The sequence below is a fragment of the Suricata suricatta genome, chromosome 8, assembly GCF_006229205.1.
Source record: "Suricata suricatta isolate VVHF042 chromosome 8, meerkat_22Aug2017_6uvM2_HiC, whole genome shotgun sequence".
In the NCBI taxonomy this organism is placed as follows: Eukaryota; Metazoa; Chordata; class Mammalia; order Carnivora; family Herpestidae; genus Suricata; species Suricata suricatta.
Window position 1 is genome coordinate 111888075 of NC_043707.1, and position 23225 is coordinate 111911299.

General features: G+C 52.6%; 1 protein-coding gene across 2 annotated transcripts; it reads left to right on the forward strand.

Moving 5' to 3' along the window:
* Positions 1 to 801: 801 nt before the first annotated feature.
* On the forward strand, positions 802 to 21633 carry NT5C1A (5'-nucleotidase, cytosolic IA). Of its 2 annotated transcripts, none has more exons than XM_029949432.1 (6): positions 802 to 989; positions 8018 to 8254; positions 8701 to 8830; positions 10274 to 10396; positions 12438 to 12622; positions 14192 to 21633. In XM_029949432.1, the coding sequence occupies exons 1-6, from the start codon at positions 864 to 866 to the stop codon at positions 14555 to 14557; spliced, it is 1167 nt and encodes a 388-aa protein (XP_029805292.1). In that variant the 5' UTR covers positions 802 to 863; the 3' UTR covers positions 14558 to 21633. The 2 variants fall into 2 exon arrangements, with proteins under 2 accessions (XP_029805292.1, XP_029805294.1); XM_029949434.1 differs by having other exon boundaries at positions 8087 to 8254.
* Positions 21634 to 23225: the final 1592 nt, after the last annotated feature.

Below are 23225 nucleotides of genomic sequence, written 5' to 3' on the forward strand. Positions count from 1 at the left end.
GGGTGGCGGTCCAAATAGTCCGGTTTCCAAGCTCCTTTTCTACCCTCCCTCTATTCAGTCACTTCACAACCTGTGACAACCCACCCCAGTCTCTACACGTGGAATCTGTGAGCACGCACAGTCTGCTGGCCCTCAAGGGGTCAGCAAAAACTTGGGTTCAGAGTCTCTGGGTGTCTCCCGGGTCTGGGCCCCCCACCAGGCTGAGGGACCTGTCTCACCAAGGACTTTAAAGGCCCTTTCGCCTTAGTGGGAAATAGCTATTGAGTTGGGCACTCTATTGTGTGCCGGTAGTAGCAGAGACCTGCTCATGGACGGAGCTGTCCATCCACTACCACCCCCTCTGCCTCCGCGGAATGGACTAGGGTTTGGGAGAAGGGGAGGCCAATCGGATCCCCAGGTCCTGGCACCAGGGGGAAAGTGGCGGTTTAGCTTTTGGCGGGGGAGAGGGGGCTAGCTTTTCATTTTCTCCTTTGGGGATCACCATCCTGGGAAAAAAAGTTGTCAGGCCTCTCCTCTCTCGGTGCCCTTGAGCACCAGAGAAAAACACGATCTTCGAAATCCGGAATCCGCAGCAGCCCGCGAGTCCAGCTTCAGGGCCCCTCCTCCAGGGAGCCCGAGAGGCCAATCCCTCCCTAGTGCCCCCTCTCCCCACCATTCATTTCTGGACTCAGCTACCACCCAGCACACATCCAGCAAAGAGCAGCACGAGGAGAGAGAGGAGGGCTAATTTAGCACCCCTCCCGCCCCACCCCCTGCTAGCGGGCTAGAAGCGCGCACACTCCCCGCCGCGGCCCGCCGGCTTCTCACGCCCGGGACGCGCCGCCGCCGCCGCCTGCTCCCGTTCGCAGGGTCGCAGCCGGATCATGGACCCCGCGGAGCCCCGGGAGCCCCGCGAGCCCAAGCCAGGGGCAGAGACCGCGGCGGCCCCGCGATGGGAGGAAACCAAGACTTTCTACGACAACCTCGCCCCCAAGAAGAAACCCAAATCGGTAACATCAGGGCCTGGGGACGGAGGAGGGCTGCAGAAGGGTCACCAGGGGAGGGTCGTAAGCCCTCTAGAGAGGGACCCGGGGAGGCCCTGCGGGAGGGGAGGCAGCCCCTCAGCACCAGAATGCGCCGGGCCACTGGCGCCGGCTCACGTTTATTTTGGGAGCTCTGCGCCCGTGTTGTTGTTGTTGTTTTTTTAACCGGGGCTCGGGTTCCACGCCAGGACCCCCTCCCCCATGCTGTCATCAGGGCCCAGCTCCTCCGAGAGCCGGCAGCCAGGGGCGCGCGGACAGCACACATGTTGGCAAAACGGGTCAGCGGCGCCTACTGAAGCGCCCCGGGTTCGGGTAACCTGACACTGGAAACCCGGCTCCTTGCTGTGCGCTCAGGTCCCTGCCTTCTGGGCATTAGTCTCCGGCCCCGAGCGCCTGCGCCCTGGGCTCCGGGTGCTGCGCTGCCCGCGTCCTAAGCTGCACTGGGATCTTTGCTCTGTGTTCAGGGCTCCCGACGCTGGACTCCGCCGCACAGCTCTGGGCTCTGCTCCCATCGCAGTGGTCATGAACATTCCCGTGACCCCCGCGGTGGTCTCAGCCCTCTGATACTCACACAGAGGAGAGAGCTCCTTTCCCCATCTGACAGATTCGCCTTGGCCTTGCTCATCCCTGCTACCCAGATCTCACAGCTTGGGAAGGGGACTGACAGAAGTTGCCCACAGGCATCCTCCAAACAGCACCAGCCTGCTGCTTCCCTCCAAAGACCCTCCCCCAGGAGGCCCACCCTGTCAGCAGTCAGTCCCTGCAGCACCTCTAGGCCCTCCCTGCTCAGCAGTGGAGACTGAGACATGAACTGGGTTGAGTCTCTGCCTCAGGAGCTCACAGTGCACCGAGGGAGACCCCGGACATAGTGAGTGCTCAAATGAAAGACCCTCCATGGTGCCATGGGAGCGTAGGGGAGCAAGTGACTCCCCACCAAGGAGGGCTTCTAGAGGTGGCGTCTGAGATCAAGTTAAAGCCTGAGTAGGCAGCATATCCCAGGCAGACAGGGAAACAGGATGGGCAAAAGGCTTGGGGACGCCTTAGAGTGTGAGAATGCAGGATCTTTGGAGATCTATCAGAGCAATGCCAGAGACTCACATAGGGCCTTGAGTGCCATGTTAAGGAGCCTGGGTCTTCATTGCTTAGGGATTTTAAAACTAGTTTCCACTGGGGCCCCATGTTTCTAGGGTTCTGCACATATGTGGATCAAATTTATTTTCATTTTTCTTCCAACTACTTTTTAAACGATTAAAAATGTGTAATAAAGCTCAATTCACTCAACTGTGTTATGTGGACATCTTAGCACCTTGGATACACCCAGCATATTAATTTATGCTACAGTGCTACAGATTGACTTTTTTAAAAGCAAAACTCAGAATAAGTCCTCCCCTGTGAACTCCTTTATAGAAGATTATCTTGAAATTGCTGGCAATTATGGTCCCTGAGTATCTTGCGGCTTGTAGTTTAAAACAATACTTTTTTTTTTTTTTTTTTACCATTTGCAACCATTTATTGGTGTGACTCAGGACTTTCTAAATACTTTTCAAAATCCAACAAACAGAAGCAAATTAACTAGATGATGAAGTTTAAGTCTGCACTGGCAGCCTAACCCCCAATTTCAAATTTACCACCTATTATAATATATCATGTACATGTAATACATTTGAATCAAATAGTAAATTAGTAAAATAAATGTATATTAATAAATGATAGTAATATCTGATTTACATATTGGGGTTCTGCCCAGGAGTTCATTGAAATAAAAGGTTAATGTTCTTTTCAAAAAGTATGAAAACCATTAGGGTGCTGTTGCAGGATTTTTCAGCAGGGGATTAACTTGGTCCCATTTCATTTTAGCAAGATCGTTCTGGGGCTGCGTGGGGGATGGATGGGAGATGGTGAGTCAGGCAGCAGGTGGACCAGTGAGGAGGCTGGTGTCTGCCTGAGGAGGAAGCTCGACTAATGTCATGGCCATGGCCCAGGGGATGGAGACTGGGACTGGGGTGGTGTGCGGAGCTCACCAATGTATCTCCTCCATGGGACCAGGGAGTTCAGGTCCAATTGTCAGTCATGACCCCTGACGCCTCATGGTCCTCTGGGAAGCCAGGACCTGGCAGCCTCCCAGCCCCCACTCCTTCCTGTAGCAGCCCCTTCTCCCACAGGCTATCTGGGGGGCTTTAGGCCTCCTGGGACCCATTAGAGCATATTCGCATTCTCAGGAGCTTGAGTGAAATAGTTAAGCCCTGAAAGCCCATAGGAGCCCCTCACCTCATGGGGTCAGAGGACTCCTCAGTCCAGACCCAGCTTGTCGCTCTCTCCTTCAGCAGCTCTTTTCCTGGTATGACTTTTTAGAAATAACAGCATTTGGCTATGTTCCTCTCTTGGGCCCAACAGGCAGAATCCTGTCAGTCTAAATGAGAGCTCCTCAGGCAGGCTGGGCAGGGCCGCCTCTCCTCCATGGTCCCCTGCACTGCCCCCAGCGCCAGTGGAAGGCAGAGAGAACTGGCAGGACTGTGGCTCCCTGGAGCCCAGGGTTCTCAGGCTGAGTCCCTGGTCTGGGAGAAGGGTCTCTCTGACCCAATTCCCAGTCTGGAATCTGGACTTCCTTTCTGCGTTCTGGAGGAACTGTTCCCAGGTCTGCCTGACAACACAGGAAGGGGTGGCCTCCCTCTGCAAGCAGGTCCGGGGGCCTCTCCCAGTGCTTGGCTTCCCACCAGCTCTCGCCAGCCCTTCACCTGTCCCTTCGGCTCTGCCTGGAGCCTGGAGAGGCCACTGTCTCTGTATCTCTCACAGCAGTTCAGGCCCTCTGGGCCCTAACCACCCATCCCACTAGTACAGTGTCAGAGCAGACGGAACTGGCAGAAGGGTCCTGCCCTGGGGACCTCCATTCTGAGGAGAAAGAGAGCCCTGCCTCAGTCTTGGGGCATGGTGTTCCTTTATCATTTCTCTCAAGTCTGTAAGGGGAAGCCTGTATGCGCACGGGTCCCTAGGATGTGGCTGAAATGGAAGGGGTCGGGGTCATCTGAGAGCAATCAAGGAGGGGCTTATGGGAGTGGTGCTGCTCTGTAGACAGAGACCAAGTTAGAGGCCAGAGATTTGGGATCTTACATTCTTGGCTCTACCTTGACTTTGCTGTGTGACCTAGTGTAATACTCTGCCCCTCTCTGAGTCTACTTCCCCATTTATAAAAGAAGAAAGGCAACTGGGATGTTTTTCCATGACAACCAGAAGTGGGATGGGATGGGGTCTGAATAGCTCAGCCAGAGGAGACCCAGAATGCAGTACTCTGGCAAGGATTGTGGGACACTAAGTGAGGAGTGAGACCTTGGCTGGCTGCCTGGGCTGGAGCGGCTGACTTGGGAACCTGCCTGAAGGGGCTGGGAGGGCAGCTGGCTCTCTGTCCTTGAAGGGGTGATGAGCCTGTCCCTGGGGGCAGTAAGCCCAGTGGGTGGAGCAAGCCCAGCCCCCATCCTGAAGGCCAGCAGCCTTCCTGGGTTTATGAGGGTGGTCTCCTCCTGCCCCTCTCCCACACTTACCATCCCTGACCAGGCCTCTATCACCCCTTTCTTTTCTGTCTTTTAACTTTACCTTTTTTCCTCGAAAGCTCACAATTGCCAAGGGGATTGGGGGGTACCCAACCCGTGATCACACAAACAGGGGTGCTTGGCAACTGGGAGAGGCACTTGGGTTGAGCCCCAGAGAAGAGGCACCTGTCCTACCACTGCCTTTCCCTGGCCCTGCTGGCCACGGACGCCATCTTGGTTGCGGTAAAAGTCAAATGCAAACCGAGGTTTACCGCATGAGCTTGGGGAACTCTTTGGTCTTCTGTTACTACTTTGAGGTTTAAAGCTCCATTAGCCACTAGCCATTCATAGCCACTTAAAATTAAATTGATTAAAGCCCAGTGCAACTAAAAATCCAGTTCCTCAGTCTCACTAGTCACATATCAAGTTGCTCAGTAGCCACACATATGCATACAGATAGCACCGAACATGTCTATTATCTCCGAAAAGTTCTGCTGGACAATGCTGTTCTAAAGGGTGACACAGATCTCTGCCTTGAGGGTAGATCATAAGCTCCATGGGAGCAGGGGTCATGCCTGTCACATGGTAATCACTCAGTGTCATCAACTGATGGGCCTCAGACTTGACTCCAGGGAAAGCAGTGGGGTTGAGTATGTGGCCCTCGGAGCTAGCAGCAGCAGGCCTGAATCTCAGGTCCATTTAGGAGTGTTAACCTCCACCTTGCCTCTGTTTCCTCCTCTATAAAGCGGGAATCACAGTTCCAGGAATGCTCAGGTCACATGGATGTGTTGGGACTCTTGGTGCTGTGCTCCCACAGGCAAGCACCCACATTCTATGAACATTGGGGTACATGTGCCCCTCTGCACCAGCAGTCCTGTATCCCTTCGGTAAATCCCTAGCAGTGCTATTGGTGGGTCATAGGGGAGTTTTATTATTAATTTTTTGAGGAACCTCCACACTGTTTTCCAGAGCGGCTGCACCAGGTTTCTTCCTATCAACAGTGTACGAGGGGGCCTGTTCCTCCACATCTTCACCAGCAAATGTAGTCTTCAGATGTGTTCGTTATAGCCACTCTGACTGGCGTGAGGTGGTATCTCAGTGTGGTTTTGATTTGTATTTCCCTGATGATGAGTGACGTTGAGCATTGTTACATGTGTCGGTTGGCCCTCTGGATAGCTTCTTTGGAGAAGTGTCTGTTCATGTCTTCTGCCCATTTCTTCACTGGATTATGTGTTTTTCGGGTGTGGAATTTGGTGAGATCCTCGTAGATTTTGGATACCAGCCTTTTATCCGATATGTCATTTGCAAATGTCTTTTCCTATTCCGTTGGTTGCCTAAAAGTTTTGTTGGTTGTTTCCTTTGCAACAAGCACCCACATTCGAATCTTCCCCATGGATTATGAAGGGTCCAGCTGCTGTGTGTGGGGTGCGCCCTCTCCCCACCCCACTGCAGGTGGCGAAGGAGCTCTGAGGCCCTCCTAGGTCCTGACAGAGGTCTTCTAGCCCCTGTTCACTCTTCTGGGCTCCTCTCCACCCACCCCTGCCCTGGTCTCTGCTCACTTTTGTGAATGTTCTGTGCACATGCCCACCTCCTCATGCCTTCCCCCACCCAACTCCTCCTTCCGGGCTCCATGCAAATGCCTCCTCTCCTATGACAGCCTACTGTGAACCCCTTTCATCAAGACTTTGCTTTCACCTGTATTCTATTACTCATTCTAACCCCTTTTGTGCCTCTGTTTACCTGCCTTTCCTCCCTACCAGCCCATGACTCTGAGGGCAGGAGCCAAGTCACTACCAGGGACACTCCCAGGCAGAACCCAGGGACCTGGCACAAAGGACCAGCAAATGTTTGTAAAATTTGTGTCAACCAAAAAAGTACTCTCTGAGCACCTACTGTATGTCAAGCTATCTGAACAGATCAGGGTACTGCTCTGGAGTTACCAGTTCGTATTAAGTTTGTCATGGCAAATACTGTTTCTTGTTGAAACAGATTACTTAAGAGCTCAGAGGCATTACGAATTTATTGAGCACCTGCTATGTGCTAGGCACAGTTTTATGCACTATAGATACAATAAGTAAACAAAATAGTCCTGGTTCTTGCTCCCTCAGAACTTAAGCATGGTTCCTGCTTCCTCCCCAGATCTGTCTAAAAATGTTTACAAATGGTTAAATAAGGGCTGCACTAAATTTAACTAAAAAAGGAAATCTATGGGAGACATAGCAAGCCCGGGACTAGACGTGAGGGATAGCTTCCTGCAGGTGACATGTAATTTGAGACCTGACGTTTGGGTAGAAATTAGCTAGATGGAGGGGCAGCAGGGTGGTTCGGTCTGTTAAGCATTCAACTTTGGCTCAGGTCCTCATCACATGGGTTTGTGCAGGTTCTGTGCTGACAGCTTGGTGCCCGGAGCCTGCTTTGGATTCTGTGTCTCTCTCTCTCTCTCTGTTCCCCTCCCCCCGCCCCGCTCTCATGTTTTCTCTTTCTCTCTCTCTCTCTCAAAAATAAATAAATATTAAAAAAGAAGTTAGATGGAGTCAAGGAAAGAGCAGATCAGGCAAAGGGGACATCATGTGCAAAGGCTCAGAGACAGACAGAAAGGTGTGCTCAGACATGAGAAAGGTCAGATGAAACATTGGGATAACAGGAAGGTGACATTGGAGAGAGGTGGGGGTCTGTCTCAAAGGGCTTCCTACTCCATACTCGAGGCTATGGAATAGAATTTGAGAACAGTGGGCACCACTGAAAGGAGGAGGGGCATCATCAGATGTGAACTTGAAAAACATCCCCTGACAACAATATGGGTGATCTGGAGTGGGAGATGGTGATCGACTGAACTTTGGCAGAGAAGGCACAAAAAGGTAGATGGATTCTATACACTTGACAGGTTTTGGTGATTGACTGATTGATGGATTGATCGATGGGGGAGGGGAATTAAGGAACATGGAGGACTTGAGGTTGACATCTGGGCTCTGGCCTTAGTGTTGAGTTCATGGTGGTGCTGAGCATGGAGATGAGGAAGGGGTGGGGGATCAAGTTTGGAACTGCAGGGGGTGGTGGGAATTCAGCTTTGGGCATTTTGAGTTTGAAAGTCTGTTAGTCAACTGGGGCAGTCAGATGTATAAGTCTGGAACTCAACAGAAAGGTCTGGGATAGAGATACACTTTCTTATATACCTGTTTTGGGGCACCATTTCCTCCTAATGGGCATATAGCTCTCATCTTGTAATGGAAGCCATCTGGGGACCATCTTGAGCATCAGACATACTCTGGCTACATACACTGTATTCATTTTTCTGTTGTGTCCAGACGGCTGACTAGATTGCAGACTGCCGAAGGGCATATCCCTCCCGCCAGATCATGCCCCTTTGTAGGCAGCCACCGTCTCTCTCAGTTCCTGACTCAGGTCTGCCCCTGCCTAAGGCTGAGCCTTCTTAGGGCAGACACCGGGCCTGGGTCTTCTCCCTGTCCCTAGTGCCCAGAGAAGCTGGCACGTGCGACCTGCCTCAGGGAGTGTAACAGCCCTCCTCCTGCACCTGCACAGCCCAAGCCTCAGAACGCTGTCACCATCGCTGTGTCCTCCCGAGCCTTGTTCCGCATGGATGAGGAGCAGCGCATCTACACGGAGCAGGGCGTGGAGGAGTACGTGCGCTACCAGCTGGAACACGAGAACGAGCCCTTCAGCCCCGGGCCGGCCTTCCCCTTTGTGAAGGTGGGTGCCATGCAGTGCCTTTGTGGGATCAGAAAAAGCACTCCTAGATGTTTGAGTAAGGAAAGGGCAGAGGCCAGCCCGCAGGACCCTTGGCGTGGCCAAGGGACAGAGCCATTGTGGGAAGAGGAAGCCTCCCCATCCTCTGCACTAATACAGCGGCCCCACTCCAGGTAACTAGCTTGGTGAGTGGAACCGGACTGGATTTCAGCCTCCACTCACCCTTTTAGCGAGGCGCCCCTATGCAGCCATCAACCAGCACGATGGCTGAGGTTAGGATGAGACAGTCCACGCCCACTGATCTCACCCCTGGCCAGTCCCTGACCACCCCTTTCCCACTCCCCCCACCCATTAGATCCCAGCTCATCTTCCTCCTCCTCAACCCTGGCTACCAACTCCAGATACCAGTCCCCAAGGATCTGAGAAAGGGGGTCCCCTCTCCCATCCAGGCTCTGGAGGCTGTGAACAAGCGGCTGCGGGAACTGTACCCCGATAGTGAGGACATCTTTGACATCGTCCTCGTGACCAACAACCACGCTCAAGTGGGAGTCCGCCTCATCAACAGTATCAACCACTATGGTGAGCATCAGGGGCTTGGCCATGGGACGCCCTTAGTGGATGCTTGTGGATAGGGTCACTTCTGTAGGAGGGAGCTGATACCAATAGGAATCTGGGCCCAGGGTATGCTGGAAAGCTGGCTCTTTAAGAAAACAAAACAGACAAACAAAAACGCTGATTGTAGCATTGCCGTCTTAGGTTATAAATATCCCCCACCATGGCTGATTTTAAATTGTCAACAGTTGAACAATCTAACTGGCTCAAAAGAATCCCTGACTGTTTAGCATTAGGCTCTTGCAAGCCAGTACAAGCTGGCTCCGGGACACCATTGTACAGGCCCCCCTGCCTATGCATTGGGCAGGGCCTTTGCTGTCTCCATGCCTCAGTTTCTCTGTCTGCAATGGGGCTCACAGGCCTCACCAGGCTGCTAGGAGAACTAGGTGCAGTTGTCAGAGTGAAGGGACTTTGTGTCTTAGTCCAAACTCTGGATTGGAAGTAATAGATCCTCCTGAGTTAGCTTAAGCTAAAGAAGGTATGACAATTTCTTATTTGGTTAAAGGGGTGTCTCTTAGAACCACAGCGCAGGAAGTAAAATTTCACCCACAATAGACTGAATCCAAGTACTGGAAGTCTCTCTGGAGATTTTTCTCTCTGGGCCTTATTTATGCTTCTCTCGGCAAGTCTGTTTCCATCCCCTCTCTCCCACATCTCTCTTCCCAAGCTCAGTTTCTCTGCTTTTCCTAAATATGGCCCAAATTTATAAGTTTACGAGTTCTTGTTTTAAGCAACCAACAGAACTTCGGTGGTGTTTTTAAAATCCTAACTTCAAATCCCCAGGAACAATGATATTCAAAATATTTAAGTACCCTAGGACATAGGCACCCAGTAATCAGGAGACACCATCCACAGTACTCAGCAGGGCCCTTAAGGGCCCCTTTTGCACAAGGCATTAGCCCTTCCATTGTGGATTGTCTCACCCAGGAGCTGAGGTAGTGATGTAGTAGCTCAGTGGGTTAAGAGGCTACAGCCTTTTAACCAACCACCAGATCTTTTACTGGAATGCCAGTACAGACTCTGCACACAGGGGCAGGAGGTCACCATCAGCCCAGGCTTCAGGAGGATCTGATTGGCCCAGCTTGGGTCAGGTGTCTGCTCCTATCCAATCAGCTATGGCCAGGAGGGCCAGGCTTGGCTGGGGACCCACCTTTTGTAGTACTGTGATTGCCTGACAAAAAGATATTACCCTGAGCCAGGGAGTCACTCCTGGTGGCCCATCCATGTTTTATGAATGAAGGATGGAAGGGCTCAGAGCAGGGAATGGTGACCTAAAATCACTCAGAGAACCTATCTGCTGCCCCACCACCAGCCAGAACCAATATGGCACCCACTGAACACCAAGGGACCACTCTGAGGCCCTAAGGGTTGACTCAGGCATCACCTGGGTATTCTCTACCTCCTCCCCAGACCTGTTCATTGAGCGGTTCTGCATGACAGGTGGGAATAGCCCCATCTGCTACCTCAAGGCCTATCACACCAACCTCTACCTGTCGGCTGATGCAGAAAAAGTACAGGAAGCCATTGATGAAGGTGAGTCAAACTGGCAAGGGGAAGATATGAGGGAGGCTAGCAGAGAGGTTCCAGGGGTGTGGGGCCTGGTCCTAAAGCTTTGAGCAGCTGCTAAGGGTTACCATGGTAACTGGAAAGGGAGTACCTTCCTTAATTTCTATAACCTGGCCTGTAAACTCTGAGAATAAGGCTCCACCCATTCCACGAATTGCCCATCTATTCCACTCTCCCAACTCCTGCCCTACCGTGGTAAGGATGCTTTTTCCCATCAGCATCACCCAGCCTTCCCTTTCCATGGAAACCCTCTTTACCTCCCAGAAAGCAACTCCCTTCTAAGAATCCTCCAGCTCGGTAATTCTGAGTCCTCTGTGACCATGAGCAGCCTCCGCCCCTCTCAGGGCCAGTGGGAAGAAGGTCAGTGTCTAGAACATCCTGAGCACTGGGGTCTGGGAAGTGGCTGGCATTCCAGTAGCTGACCTGGCCGGTGGTGAGGTGAAGTTAGGAGACCCAGTGGCAAGTACTAACAAAGAGAATTTCCCTCCATGTGTCCCTCTCAAAGTAGCAGTTTTGGGTGGCCTCCATGGTCTTGGTCCTCATGACAGGGTGCATATCCCTATTGCTTGTGGAAGAAAACAGGCCCACAGAGGAGGGAGGACTGTCCCCCTGTCTAAGACTCCTCCTCAGGCTGAGTACTACCGGTGGGTGTCTCCATCAACCAACAATATATCCACTTTTGTCTTCTTTTATTGTCTCCTGCCTAGAAGCCTGGCCACTTTCTCACTGATGCCTCATTCTTCTGAGTTGCTTTGGGCTCCAAGAGGCTTTCTTCAACCAGAAACCAGAAGGGATTTCTCTAGGCAGATGTCACACCCTCTGGTTGGGGTCTTGGCCCTGGCCTCTGTGTCTCTATATGTCTGTAATTTGAGCGCATGCTAGCAAGCAGGGGATGGTCAGGAGGGAGGCCCTGCCCAGAGTCAGGTGGTCCTGGTTCATCTTGGCTCCAGTGTTGAGGGTGCTGATAAGGTATCTGGCCTGATGCCCAGATCCTGGTCCTACATAGAGCATCTTCAGGCTGCTGAAGGGAGCCTGGCACTGTTCTTTCCTCCCGGAGCTCTGCCTTAGCCCAGCCTCTATGAGCCTAGATTCCCAAGAGCAGGGCTGAAGCAGCCTTTGGAGAGACAGCAACTAGAGAACAGAGCCCCAGGCCTCCAGCCTCCTAGCACTGGCTGTCTGCTGTCCAGTGCAGCTCTGGTCTGGGACCAGGGTTCCCACAGGCATTCCTGACCCCTGGAGAAGCCCAGGCTTGCAGAGAGTCTATGTACACAATCAGATGGCATTGGGACTGCCCTTGAGGGTCATCCATGTTGCCTTAAGGAAGCCCGAGTGGGGCATACCTGGTGGTCACTGTGGCAGTGAGCTGGGGGTGCCCATGGGCTTCGGCCTGGGATCTCAGCTCCAGACAGAGCCCAAACACCCTTAACTGTACCTTGGTCCAGAGAAGGAGAGAGACTCGCCGGAATCAACAGTAGAGAGGAGCTGAGGCCAACCCCGGGTTGGGGCTCCTTCCCAGCCCCTAGTAGGTCAACACCAGATGCCTGTAAGGAGCTCCCAGAAGCCAGCAGTGGCCTGGGGTGGGGGACCATCCTTCCGGTCAGGACTGACATTCAGCTGGTCCATACCAGCATGACCTTACTAGAAATTAGAGAATTGAAAGTTCTCCATACTGACTGGTAAACAGCTGCTTCCCTGAGTCCTCTGAATGACCCCTGTTTCCTGGGGCCTCCCCAGACTTTCCCACAAAGTAGCAACTAAAGGGAAACCCTGATATGGGCCAGGGTCCTCAAAGCCCTTCTCAGAGCAAAAGCCACTGTCTGTTCTTATTGGCCAGTTTTTAAATGTTCTGAAAATGAGCCCTCATTAGCCTTGCTCTGAGTCTTGGGTGAGGCCAGTGGGGCAAGGATAGCCCGAGAGAGCCATCTCTTGGCTCCAGACAGCTGAGGCAGGTGTCAGGGGCCCCTATCACCCAGAGGAAAGTAGACAACACTCGCCTCTCTCTGCCCAGGGATTGCAGCCGCCACCATCTTCAGCCCCAGCAGGGACGTGGCCGTGTCCCAGAGTCAGCTGCGCGTGGCCTTCGATGGGGATGCTGTGCTCTTCTCCGATGAGTCAGAGCGCATCGTCAAGGCCCACGGGCTGGACAGGTTCTTCGAACACGAGAAGGCCCACGAGAACAAACCTTTGGCTCAGGTGCTCCACACACTCCCCAGAACCTTTGAGAGGGACAAGGCAGGTCTCCAGAACTTGCCCTTGGCTGGAACTTTAAGCCCAGAACTAAACCCCAAGCTCAGCCCAGAATCCAGCCGGGTCCCCTCACCAGGCCTTCAGCCCTGATTCCTCTTCTCTGACCCCTGTCTCCCCTTAATGAGCTTCTACCCCTTCAACAGACCCCAGCCCACCTCAGTGCAGTCCCATAACCCCTTTTGAAGCCCCCATTCTCTTTCTAAGCTCCCCTGCCCTCGTGAAGCTTCCCTCTCCTCTCCGAAGGCATCACTCTCTCTCCAGAGCCGCCATCTTTTCTCTGGGGCCCTTGTCCCCGCTCTGAGATTCCCTCACCCCTCTGAGTAGTCTTCCAGGTCCTCAGGCAGCCCTTGTTTACCTCACTGGAGAAAAGGAAGAGCTGGATGGCTCCTCAGGGGGCAGGAGACCCCCCAGCCAAGGGTGGGTTCTGGAGCAGCCACCCTGCTTTGGGCCACACCAGCCCTCCTATCTCCTGCCATCCATCCCTCAGCCAGGAGGCTCAGGGCCCCTCATACTGCTTGAAGTCTCCCCAAGAGTATGCCTTGGAACCTGGTGAAAATCCCGTGGGGTTAAAGGTTTTGGGATTCACAGACCTCCTGGGAGCTTTTATTTGTGCTTTTAACACAAATCTGGCTACTCAATAATCCCAGAACCTCTTTCTCCAAGAGCTCAGCAGGCTTTCTGGAGTTGTGGCCCCTGCATGTTCATCCGACTTGCATTCTTGTGGGGTCCCTCTGGAATCCCTGGGAATATAGCGCAGGACAGGTTTACCACTAAGTGGTAGGCAGAGGCCCAGGAGACCCCTGCTTGCCAGCGACCCCTGTCTCACTGGCTCACCCAGTCCAGTGAGGGGTCTCCAAGATTAGAAGCCCACCTGCCCTTATCTCCAGCTGCTGTTGTGATTTTCCTCTGCATCAGCATATGGTTCTTTAGTCACACATCCTCATTAAGCTCTTGCTGTTCTAGGCACAGTAGAGAGTAAATCATTTCGCTGACCCTATGGGGCCGGAACTCGACACCCTGAGCCACCTGTGTCCACTGGGTAGGGTCGATATTGAGCAGGTACACGTTGGTCTGTCTGTCCCAGTTCTTTGTGGCTGGAGTCCATTCTGACATGAGGGTGCCCATGCCACAGTTATGAACATTTTGAATATCCTCCCCTCCTGCACTTACAGAGCTGCAGGACAGACCCCCGTGTCCCTGGTGGGCAGGTGGATGGACATACGGAGTAACAGTTACTTGTGTATGGTTGTTCTGACACAGATGTCCCCAGTCGCAGTGGTGTGGAGACCAGACCCATATAGGGACCTTCAGTGCCACTGGTGCATACAGTGGCCTTAGCAGGCACAGCAGAACCGGGAGATTTAGGGATCTCAAGAAACTTTCCGGTCCCAAACAACAAGACACTAGTGTTTTAGGGAGGAGCCCTGCTTGGCGGGGGAGGGGGGGGGGTGCGGGGAAGGGAGGCAAATGTTTGGGAGACAGATGAGCTCACGGTGTTCCCTTGTCTTCTTGTAGGGCCCCTTGAAGGGCTTTCTAGAGGCGCTGGGTAGGCTGCAGAAGAAGTTCTATTCCAAGGGCCTGCGGCTGGAGTGTCCAATCCGCACCTACTTGGTGACGGCCCGCAGCGCAGCCAGTTCCGGGGCCCGGGCTCTCAAGACCCTGCGCAGCTGGGGCCTGGAAACGGACGAGGCCCTGTTCCTTGCGGGAGCGCCCAAGGGCCCCCTCCTGGAGAAGATCCGCCCACATATCTTCTTTGATGACCAGATGTTCCATGTGGCCGGGGCTCAGGAGATGGGCACAGTGGCCGCCCATGTGCCTTACGGGGTGGCACAGACCCGCCAGCAGGCTGCCCCGGTGAAGCAGAGCCCGTCCACACAGTAGCCACGCTGCCGGCTCCAGGCACAGCTCCCTGTCACACTTCATCATGTCATCCAGCAAACCCTTCTAGTTCCTCACCACTCTTTCTGCACGATGGCTCCCCTCACCGTGAGCGAGGGCCTTGCGGGGAGTGGTGCAGACTGAGCTGGCCTTCTCACCAGCCCCCCTTCCGGGCAAACACTGTGCCATGATTCTGGCTGAGGAGAGGAAGACTGCGGAGTAGCTGGGCTGCAGAGAAAGTTGAGGGGACGAGGGTGGCAGGTCAGAGGGGCCAGGGAGGGGCCTGGTCAGAGGAGCCAGGTCAGAAGGGAAGGGGCCTGGGGTGAAAACCAGCTCAGTGCGACGCAAGCAGCATGGCTTTGAGAGAGAAGGCATGTGGCTTCTAGGCTCCGTGTCCTGGCCTCAGCTGTCTGGCTTTGGTAAGTCCCTCCCTTCCACGGCTCTCAGTTCCCCCATTTTGCAGGTGGTTTTCTAAGTCTCCTTTAGCTCAAGAAGCTTGATTTAATAAGATCGCCCTGTCCCAGGGCTGCTGCTAGTCCGTATGGTATCTTTGTGCAGTTAGAGAAGAGCGCTGTCTCTAGAATGAATTTCCTCTGGGCTGGCCCAGACCCACATGGGGGTAGTTGGCTTGCTCGGCAGCATGTAGCCTGTTTTTCAGCCCCCACTGGCTCCTCAGGCCAGAGGCCTTTGTCAGACAGGCAAAATGCACAATTGTCTGCAGCAACCCTACCTCTAATTCCACGCATTTGGAAACCACTGGACAAGATGACCCGTCTGCCCCCTGGGACCCTCTACTCGGAGTCATCCACCAGGGATCCGCCGAGGGGGGCAGGGTTTGTGGAAGGAGAGAGAAGCCCATTGAGCCTGCACACAAACTCTCCTTCCACCAGCAGGGGGCACTGCAAGCTCTCCCCTGGGGAGAGCTGTAGTGGCAGCCTGCTCCACGCTCCCTTTGCTTTTGCTTTCAGCCAAATTTCCGTTGTTCCTGACTGCCAACCCCCTCAGCTCAGCCCTCAGTCCCTCAGTGGTCACATCCTGCTGTCCTGCCAAGCAGCTCCACCAGTGGGGGAAGAGGTGGGGCTTGGGGTTCACTGTTGTGGACCCAAATGCAGAGGCAGATTGCTCAGGGGCTAAAGTGGGAGGTAGTCCTGCCTGCTCGGGATGGAAGCCTCCCCCACCTCCCCCCGGGTGATGTGGGAAGGTCTGGTCTGAGACAGTGACCAGTTAGGAAAGAGCTGACGTGTGCACTAGGAAGATTCTCCAGGTATGGGATTGCAAGTGGAAGTACTGAGCTCTCTGTCCCTGGGACGCTGTGCAAGGGACTCCAGGATACAGTGACCTCCCCACTCCCTGCAGCACACTGGTGGATCCTCTACCGTTGCAGGAGCCTCTGCAGCCCTTTTGTCACCACTTTTAGGGGAGAACTCTCACTCCTTGATGAGTCAGCCTCCTCCTTTGCTGACGAACCTGGCTCTCTCTATGAAGGGAGGGTGGGGACACTGAGAGCTGCTCGCTCAGGAAGACCCAGAAAGGGTGAACAGCTGTCTGTGTGAGCCACTGATTGCCTAGCTCCCAGAAGAATCCCAGCTGTGAGCAAGCACATTGTGAAGAAAGCCTAAGGAGACACCATCATAGGGACAGGAGCCTGGAGGGGTGTGCAGGAAAGCTGGACGTCTTATGAAGGTGGGAAAAGGAGTGGGGGAGGGCCACGTGGGGTAATAGTTGCAGAAAGATAATCCAGGATGGAGTAAAAAGTAAGAAGACAGAGGTGGTTCTCAAAATGTGCAACAGTTGGGGCCAGAAGAGAAGTGCTGGGTCTGGTTTTCACTCTGTGTTGAAGGCTGCAGGGGAGCAGGGGATGGGGGGTGGGGGGTAGGTCTAGATCATGCTAAGTGCCTGGGGCGGAACCCCTGCACCCCCCCCCCCCATGACTGCCTTATCACAAGAAGGGCAGGGCAGAGGGCCTGGTTTTTGAGCTCCTCCCTCTGCTCCAAGCCTGGCCAGAGATAGCAAGACCTAAGAACAGCCTGCAGGAAAGAAAGTGAGAGAGGGAGTCATCTTTGACCTTGGCTGGACCACAAAGGGCCCTCTGTCCTCCCCCAAGCAGAATCGCCCCCTTGAATGAGCCTCTAGGGCTCACAGAGCCAACCACAGCCATAAGCAGCCTGCAAAGTTGGGCACAGCTGAGGTTCGTGGAACAGTATCAGGCTGTGTGACCAGGGCAGACACGTATATTAGGTACCAGATGGCGTCTAATTAAGATAAACCCCAGGGATTCTGGAAACCAAAAGGCACTGCCTCCAGGACCTAGCGATAAACAGCTCTGATTCTTCTAGGTCTCTCAGGAAGCAGAAAAATATGATGCTGGAAGCAGAACGATAAGGTGCAGTAAAAGCTGTGGCCACCACTGGAGCCACCAGTAATAGACACAGACAGCCCTGGGCAGTGAGCGACACGAGGGTCCAATTCTATTATTAAAACCATAAATGAGCATCTCAGGCCTGGAAAGCAGCCTCCAGTGGCTAGAGTAAAAGGCCAGAATCTTGGGGGCAGGCCAGGCAGCAGCCAGACACACCGTCTGATTGTTTCAAGTGGCGAGGAGGAGCCCCAGGGCAAGGAGCATTGTTGATTGTCTCACCGGGCAAATTAAACTGACAGCTGAGCATCAAAGCCCTCCCCTGAACTGCAGCACTAGGGCAGAGGGGCCACTGCTCCTGAAATCTTGGACCCCTGTGGCCAAAAGTACCGCTCCCTGACAAGTCCTGCAGAGCTCTTCCTTGGAAATGCTTGCCAACCTAAGTCCCAGACCCACGGGAAACTGCCACTTAACAGAAAAACAGAAGCCCTGTGACTATGCACTGGACTGCTAGGATCACCCAGAACTACTCCCTCCTTTTCCTGAGTGCCCAATCAGAATGGGGGGGGATGCAGCAGAAAATGCCAGAAAAAAATCAAAACCAGCAAGAAGTCCCAACCCAAGGTGGATCCGGCATTACAATGATATTCAACTGGTGTAACTGGTGTGCACCCGTACACCAACTACTGATTAAGATATAACAGTTGGTAGATAGCACTGGCCTGAGCCTCCTAGCACCCCTCCATGGCCTCAGCTGCCCTGGTCCCTCCACTGTGACCACTACATCTTCCACAGTCCAGTCAAAGGGGTGTGCAGGAGGCTGCGCCGGCACGTGGCCATCGTCCACTCTATTTAGAGAGAGTAACTTGCTCAAAGTCACACAGCTAGTAAGTGGCCTCACTGGGACTCACTGGGCCTCACTGTCTGTTAGGACCCAGGTCCTTAGCCATTCTGCCGTCCAGCCCAGACAGCATAGAGGTGACCGGAGAAGCTTCATGACTAAGGAGCCTGCCCAACAGTCAACATGCTGACCTCCCTCATATTAAAATGCTATGATACATGGGAGTGGGTACATGTTTGGTGTAGTTTCCTAAATAGCTAAGAGGAATTTAAATTAGAGCCAAACATTTGTAGAACTCTCGAAGCACTCCAGACATCCCCCCACCCCCAGTTCCCAGGAACCCAGCATGAAGACCCTCGTATCGGGCTAATTCAAGGTTTGGCAAACTATGGGCCAACCTAATTCACCATTTATTCTTGTAAAAAAAAAAAAACTCTTATTGGAACATAGCCATGCCTGTTGGTTCACAAGTGTCTACGGTTGGTTTTGCACACAACAGCAGAGTTGACTCGTTTCAACAGAGACCAAGGAGCTGGAAATATTTATCTGACCCTGGGCTAAGGCAGACATCCCCAGTCTGCCCCTTAGTGGGAGAAACTAGTTCACCTCCACCTAAGCAGATGCTGGTTTCACTGCCAAAAGGGGCAGCATGTGTGGGCTCCATGCCCATCAGTGGGCATGATTAGGGTTGCAGAAAATTGCAGGCCCCAGCTAAGTACCTTGATGCTGAACACAACAGACCCTTGGCATTTGAGGATTTTAGATTTCAAGTTCTGACTATTTTCAAGTCTCCCATGGCCTGTTGTGATTTGAAGTGTTGTTGACATGTAAATTCAACTTGAGCGTGCCCTCCTAAATTGATGGGCGAGGACCAGGGGGCGGGACCCCTGGCTAGGGCTGAGCCCAGATGGCTGTCCAGCACCTGCCCAACATGGCATTGTTTTAAGTGTGCCATTGCCCTCAAGCGACCTCTTGGGAAGTGACAAGTGCTGGTGAATGGATGGGTTTTGCTAAATACTAGTTTTGGATAAAGTGAAGCGCCCAGTGTTGGCTTCAACACTCAGATCTGTCACCCATATGCCTTCTGTGGAAGTAAGAACAAGTTCCTCGCGAAGAAGGTTTCAACCAGGGCTTTAGCTGGCACGACGTTACTGATCAAGCGAGAGAGAAAACTTCAGCGAAAGTCAGCACAGCAATCCTCTTGTGCCATGTGGGTGTGAGCCACACACACACCTACCCTCACCGTGAACTTGTGGATCATGAGAAATCCAGGGCCCTGCAGGTTTAGGAATTGACCTCGGTTGTAGGATCCGCTGCAAGAACAGCATGTATGGAACTGGTCCCACCTTTAGATGTCACTGTTCCATCGTGATACCCTTCTCCCATAAGCCCAGACTTGGAATCAGAAGCCTTCGCAACCCAGCCTTCCAGGAGTCCCCTACCAGGGAGCTGGAGTTGGCACACAAGATGAAACCCGATTTTGACATCCCTGTTGGTGTTGGGCATTGTTTTCCAGAGGGCATGCAAGGCCCTGAATGTTCGTTCTCTGATGTCGTGGCACAACTCAGGACGCTGGGGTCTCACCTCACTTGGGCAGAACACAAAGAAGAAGGGGGATGGCATCCTGGGGCTGGCAGCTTTCCTGGACCCGGTGCTTGGGAGACTACTGGGTTTCACCATTTTGAGGCAAAGTACAACACCCCCTCCGGCCAGTAGATGGCACTACAGGCCAGCACTCCGCTGCAGGCCAGAGCTGGTGGTTTTATTCACTGGTTGATTTTCACTGTGTTACTTGGTGCTGTGCTAGACTCCTGCAGGAATGGACTCAACATTTCCTGTGTGACAAGCTGATTGCTCTTACCAGTAACCACTGTGATTGTGTGTATGGACACATTCATCTGAGTGTGTGCCACAGGCTAAAAACTGGATGCATGTATGTTTGTGTGGGTGTGTAATGAATCAGATATCTTGGCTGACAACTGTGTGTGTGTGTGTGTGTGTGTGTGTGTGTGTGTGTGTGTGTGTGTGTGTACAGTGGACAGGATGGTTATCTCTGTTAACTAAGGATGCTGGCCCCCCATAGTCATGCCAGCCCTGTTTCCTGGGACTGTTTCTGGCCGTTCTCATCATCTCACGGGCATTTGCGCATGTGCAGCATGGGGGCCACTTATCTTTCTTTCCAGCTTCCAGACTCTGGCCAACAGAGTCTTGGATCCTAACCCTTTGCCTCCCAGCCCTACACCCTGCAGCCGTGGGAAGAGAGTGGTAGAATCTGCTAGGACACCCCTTTTGACCACATTTGCCTCACCGGTTCTACTTGTTTCTCTTCTCCCCCTAATAGTCCCAGGGTCAACATGTGCAGTTGGGCAGATTGTATACTGCACAAATACAGATGGTGTCATTCACACTATGACATGAGTGGAGCTTTCTAAACAGCTGCAAAACCTGCCAACCTCACACGGCTGTCCTGGTCATCTCATGGTCATGGCCAGAAAAGCTACCTTCTTCCCTGCTTCCCTGGCCCAGCCTGCTCTCTAGTCTGGGATTCTTTTCTCTGCTTGGGTGTTCTAGTCTGGTCCAGAGATGACTAACCCTTGGCCTTGATCAGGAAGTGTCTCCCCAAGCCTTTGGGATTGAAGTGATGAAAGTGATGTATGGGGGGCAAGTCTTCAGTTATTCATCTTCGTAGGATTAGAGGCCCCTGTAAGACAAACGGAAGTTCTGCAGACTTGGGTACTGCCGCCCATACTCCTGGCTTGTAGGTGAAAATGCCTTCATGGGTCCACTGTGAAGATGGGTCTGCTGTGGAAATCAGGGGAAAGAAAGACCTCAAGGCCAAGCTTGTAGCTACCACCAAGTAGAAAATCATGAGGTCACCACAGACTGGATTCCTGGGCCTGGTCACAGGGCCTCCGCGGGCTGGGCAGGAAACCTAAATGAGAGAAGAGAGGCAGGGTCTTTAGTGAAATGGAGCGTGCACACGCTGCTGTCTGACACGCTGTGCCACATGGGAATGTGTACTGCTGTTGCCAGATAGTCCCACCCCATTTTTCAAGAGAAGCTAAAAATCTGGACTTTTAAATGTTGGCAGCACTCTTGAATTTGGAAAGCATTGCACAGGCCAAACAAAACACATCTTGCAGGCTCACGCCAGCCCTGGAGTCTCCTGTCTGCCCCCTCTGGCCCAGGCCCAGTGAACTGGGTTCTTCAGAACCGGCTAACTGAGCATGTAGGGGTATTTCAGTCAGGCTCCCAGAGTTTAGGATCTTCAAGAGACCTCAGAGATAACCTAGTTCATCCCTGTGTGTTTTAAAAGGTGTGCATATCAAGTTCTTTATTAGCATGTATATCTTTAGCTTCTGGTTTCTGCTTAAAAGCATCTCAGCACCCCACCTCCCCCCAAGTATAGAACAAGATTTAAAGTGAAGCCTTATACATAGTGTGCTTGTATCTACCTGACTGAAGCCCTATTTATATCTTTATAGGTCTATTTATATCTTTTGCCAACATGGGCTGCCCTGGTCTTCCTTACAACATAACCTCCTTGGGTGGTTTTTTATGGTAAATCTCCTAAGTGCCTCCTTAAATGGTGGGAGCATGCGCTTCGTTATCTATGTGAGTCCCCTTGTCTGAGGAGGGGGTGGGACAGCTCATACACTTTCAGCTCTGCCCCTCCTTGGTCTGCCATCAGCCGCCCCCCCTCCTCCGCTCTGTCTGGCTCACAGGCTCACAGCATTTACCCAGTCACGTGATGCAGGTGTTGTGTGCGTGTCAATGTAGTTCCTTCCCTCTTTCCTCATGCTTGTCCTATACCTAAATTTTACAACATGAGCTTCTGCCTCTTAAAAGCCATTCAAATAAATAGAAGACTTTTAAAATAAATCTCTATTGTCTTCTTTTCCTTCCTCACAATTGTATTCACTCACTGGTCCTCTCAAGAAATGCCAGTGGCATTTCATGTCGTGAGCAGGCCTGAGGTCGTTCCATCCATGGGTACCAGTGCCTCTCTGAGGGGAGATTCTGCAGCCTGAACCCGTCAGGAGGCAAGCTTCTCCCAACTGTGCTCTTGGCTCAATGGACTCAAAGAACGAACAAGGGAGGGTGGGGTGGAGTCGTGGGAGAAGAGATAAGAGAGGGTGTGACATGGAGGAGGAAGGGCATGACTCAGACTCTAGCCTCAGCCTTCACATTTCTTCCCTCCTGCACCTCAGCCCCCTCCACAGCCTGCCTGACAGGGGGCCGATGCCTCTACACCATTTGGTCCACCACTCTCATTTCTGCTGCCCCTCGACTTCCCCTCTGCTGAGACCCTGTCAACACTTATCTCAAATACAACTTCCTCAACTAAGGCTCTCTCAAAACCCAGGATATCATAAGGGATAGATCACTTTCTCCCTTGCATCCTATTTAGGCCCATGGTTCTTTCTCCCATAGCCCAAAGGAGAACCTCCCACTTCATTTTGGGGTCCTCCAGCCCTAAGTGGGTATCAATACATGTGTCTTTAATTGAACAGTCAAATTCAGGGCCGTTAGGACTGGGCCAGTTGTTTGTAGCCAATGTCATTTCTAAACTGATTGTAAAATATTTTGAATATCCCTCCTAAAAAGTTCACCAAAGGATAACCCATCTGGGTACAAAACCAAAGGCATGGGAGTCTTATGGCACATTAGTTATTTATTGCTTTGTAACAAATTATTCCAATTAACTTAGCAGATCAAAGCCACAAATATTTATTATCTCATGGCATCTTTGGGACCAGAATCTAGGAGCAGCTTAGCTGGGTGGTTCTTGCTTAGAGTGTCTCAGGAGATTGTAGTCATGCTGTTGGCTGGGGCTGAAGTCACCTGACAACTTGACGAGGGCTGGAGGGTCTCCTTCCACGGTGGCTCGCTCACATGGCTGTAGGCAGGTAGCTTAGTTCTCACCACGGGGTTGCCCAAGTGTCCTTGTGATATAGCTATGGTTTCCCCGGGAGTAAACCAGGAGAGAACAAGGCTAACTTACTTTAAAAGACCATCTTTTAAGACCCAGCCTCAGAAGTGACATATCATCACTTCTACCACGGGTTATGGATCACCCAGACCAACCTGATACAGTGTGGGAGGGACCTATACAGGGCTGTCAACTCCAGGAAGTGGAGATAATCGGAGGCCATCTTGGAGGTTGACTCCCACACGCCATTATAGTCCCGTCAGCCTTGTATAACTAGGGACCTCCAAGTTTATCTTAGCCATTCCCCTGCCTCCAAGCAAGGCTAGACCCAACTGTACCTCCTTGATTCTCCAGCCTGAAGCTCTCCAGCCAGTCACCAGGGATAAGGAAAAATGTGACTCCTCATCCACTTCCTTCCTCACACCTCCCATCCAGCAGATTCCTTGAGGGGTCCTGAGGTCACCTACTTGGGAACGTCATGGAAATTTTGTGTTCTGAGATGTCTCAGTCTCACTGTGAGGTTTTTATCATGTCCATAAGG

Coding starts and splice junctions, on each gene's coding strand:
- NT5C1A (XM_029949432.1), top strand. CDS start 864: ATGGACCCCGCGGAGCCCCGGGAGCCCCGCGAGCCCAAGCCAGGGGCA. Junction 8,255..8,700: donor CGGCCTTCCCCTTTGTGAAG/GTGGGTGCCATG, acceptor TCTCCCATCCAG/GCTCTGGAGGCTGTGAACAA. Junction 8,831..10,273: donor CAACAGTATCAACCACTATG/GTGAGCATCAGG, acceptor CCTCCTCCCCAG/ACCTGTTCATTGAGCGGTTC.